At 62.5% G+C, this 363-nt stretch overlaps 1 protein-coding gene across 1 annotated transcript; it reads right to left on the reverse strand.

The window, feature by feature from the left end:
* Positions 1-152: 152 nt before the first annotated feature.
* SLC48A1 (solute carrier family 48 (heme transporter), member 1) lies at positions 153-320 on the reverse strand (the record flags this gene model as incomplete). Its single annotated transcript, XM_009083254.1, has 1 exon — positions 153-320. A coding segment is annotated over one exon (168 nt), but the record flags the coding sequence as incomplete, so codon positions are not given.
* Positions 321-363: the final 43 nt, after the last annotated feature.

The raw sequence follows: 363 nt of genomic DNA on the forward strand, positions 1-363 counted from the left end.
CTCCTTGGGACATCCATGACCTCCTTGAGGTCTCCTCATCCTCCTTATCCCACCACTCCAGCTCCTACCAAAGTCCCTCTCCAACATCCCAGGAGGTCCAGGAGCCACTTCCCCTGCCCCAGTTAGCCTGTCCCAGTGCTCCCAGTACTTACCCTGGTGCTGGGTGATGGCCAGGGCCAGGAAGGTGCAGAAAGCCACCAGGGCCACGACGCAGAAGAAGATTCCCACGGCCAGGAAGAACCTGAGGCCTCGGAGCCACGTCCTCCAGAAATCCTGGATGTACATCCCGTGGGTGGTCAGTGCCCACAGCGCCAGAACTCCTGCGGCGGCACCGGGTCAGGGCAAGGAACGGGCACGGCGCCC

The sequence above is a fragment of the Acanthisitta chloris genome, unplaced genomic scaffold (genome assembly GCF_000695815.1).
Source record: "Acanthisitta chloris isolate BGI_N310 unplaced genomic scaffold, ASM69581v1 C16138314, whole genome shotgun sequence".
NCBI lineage: Eukaryota > Metazoa > Chordata > Aves > Passeriformes > Acanthisittidae > Acanthisitta > Acanthisitta chloris.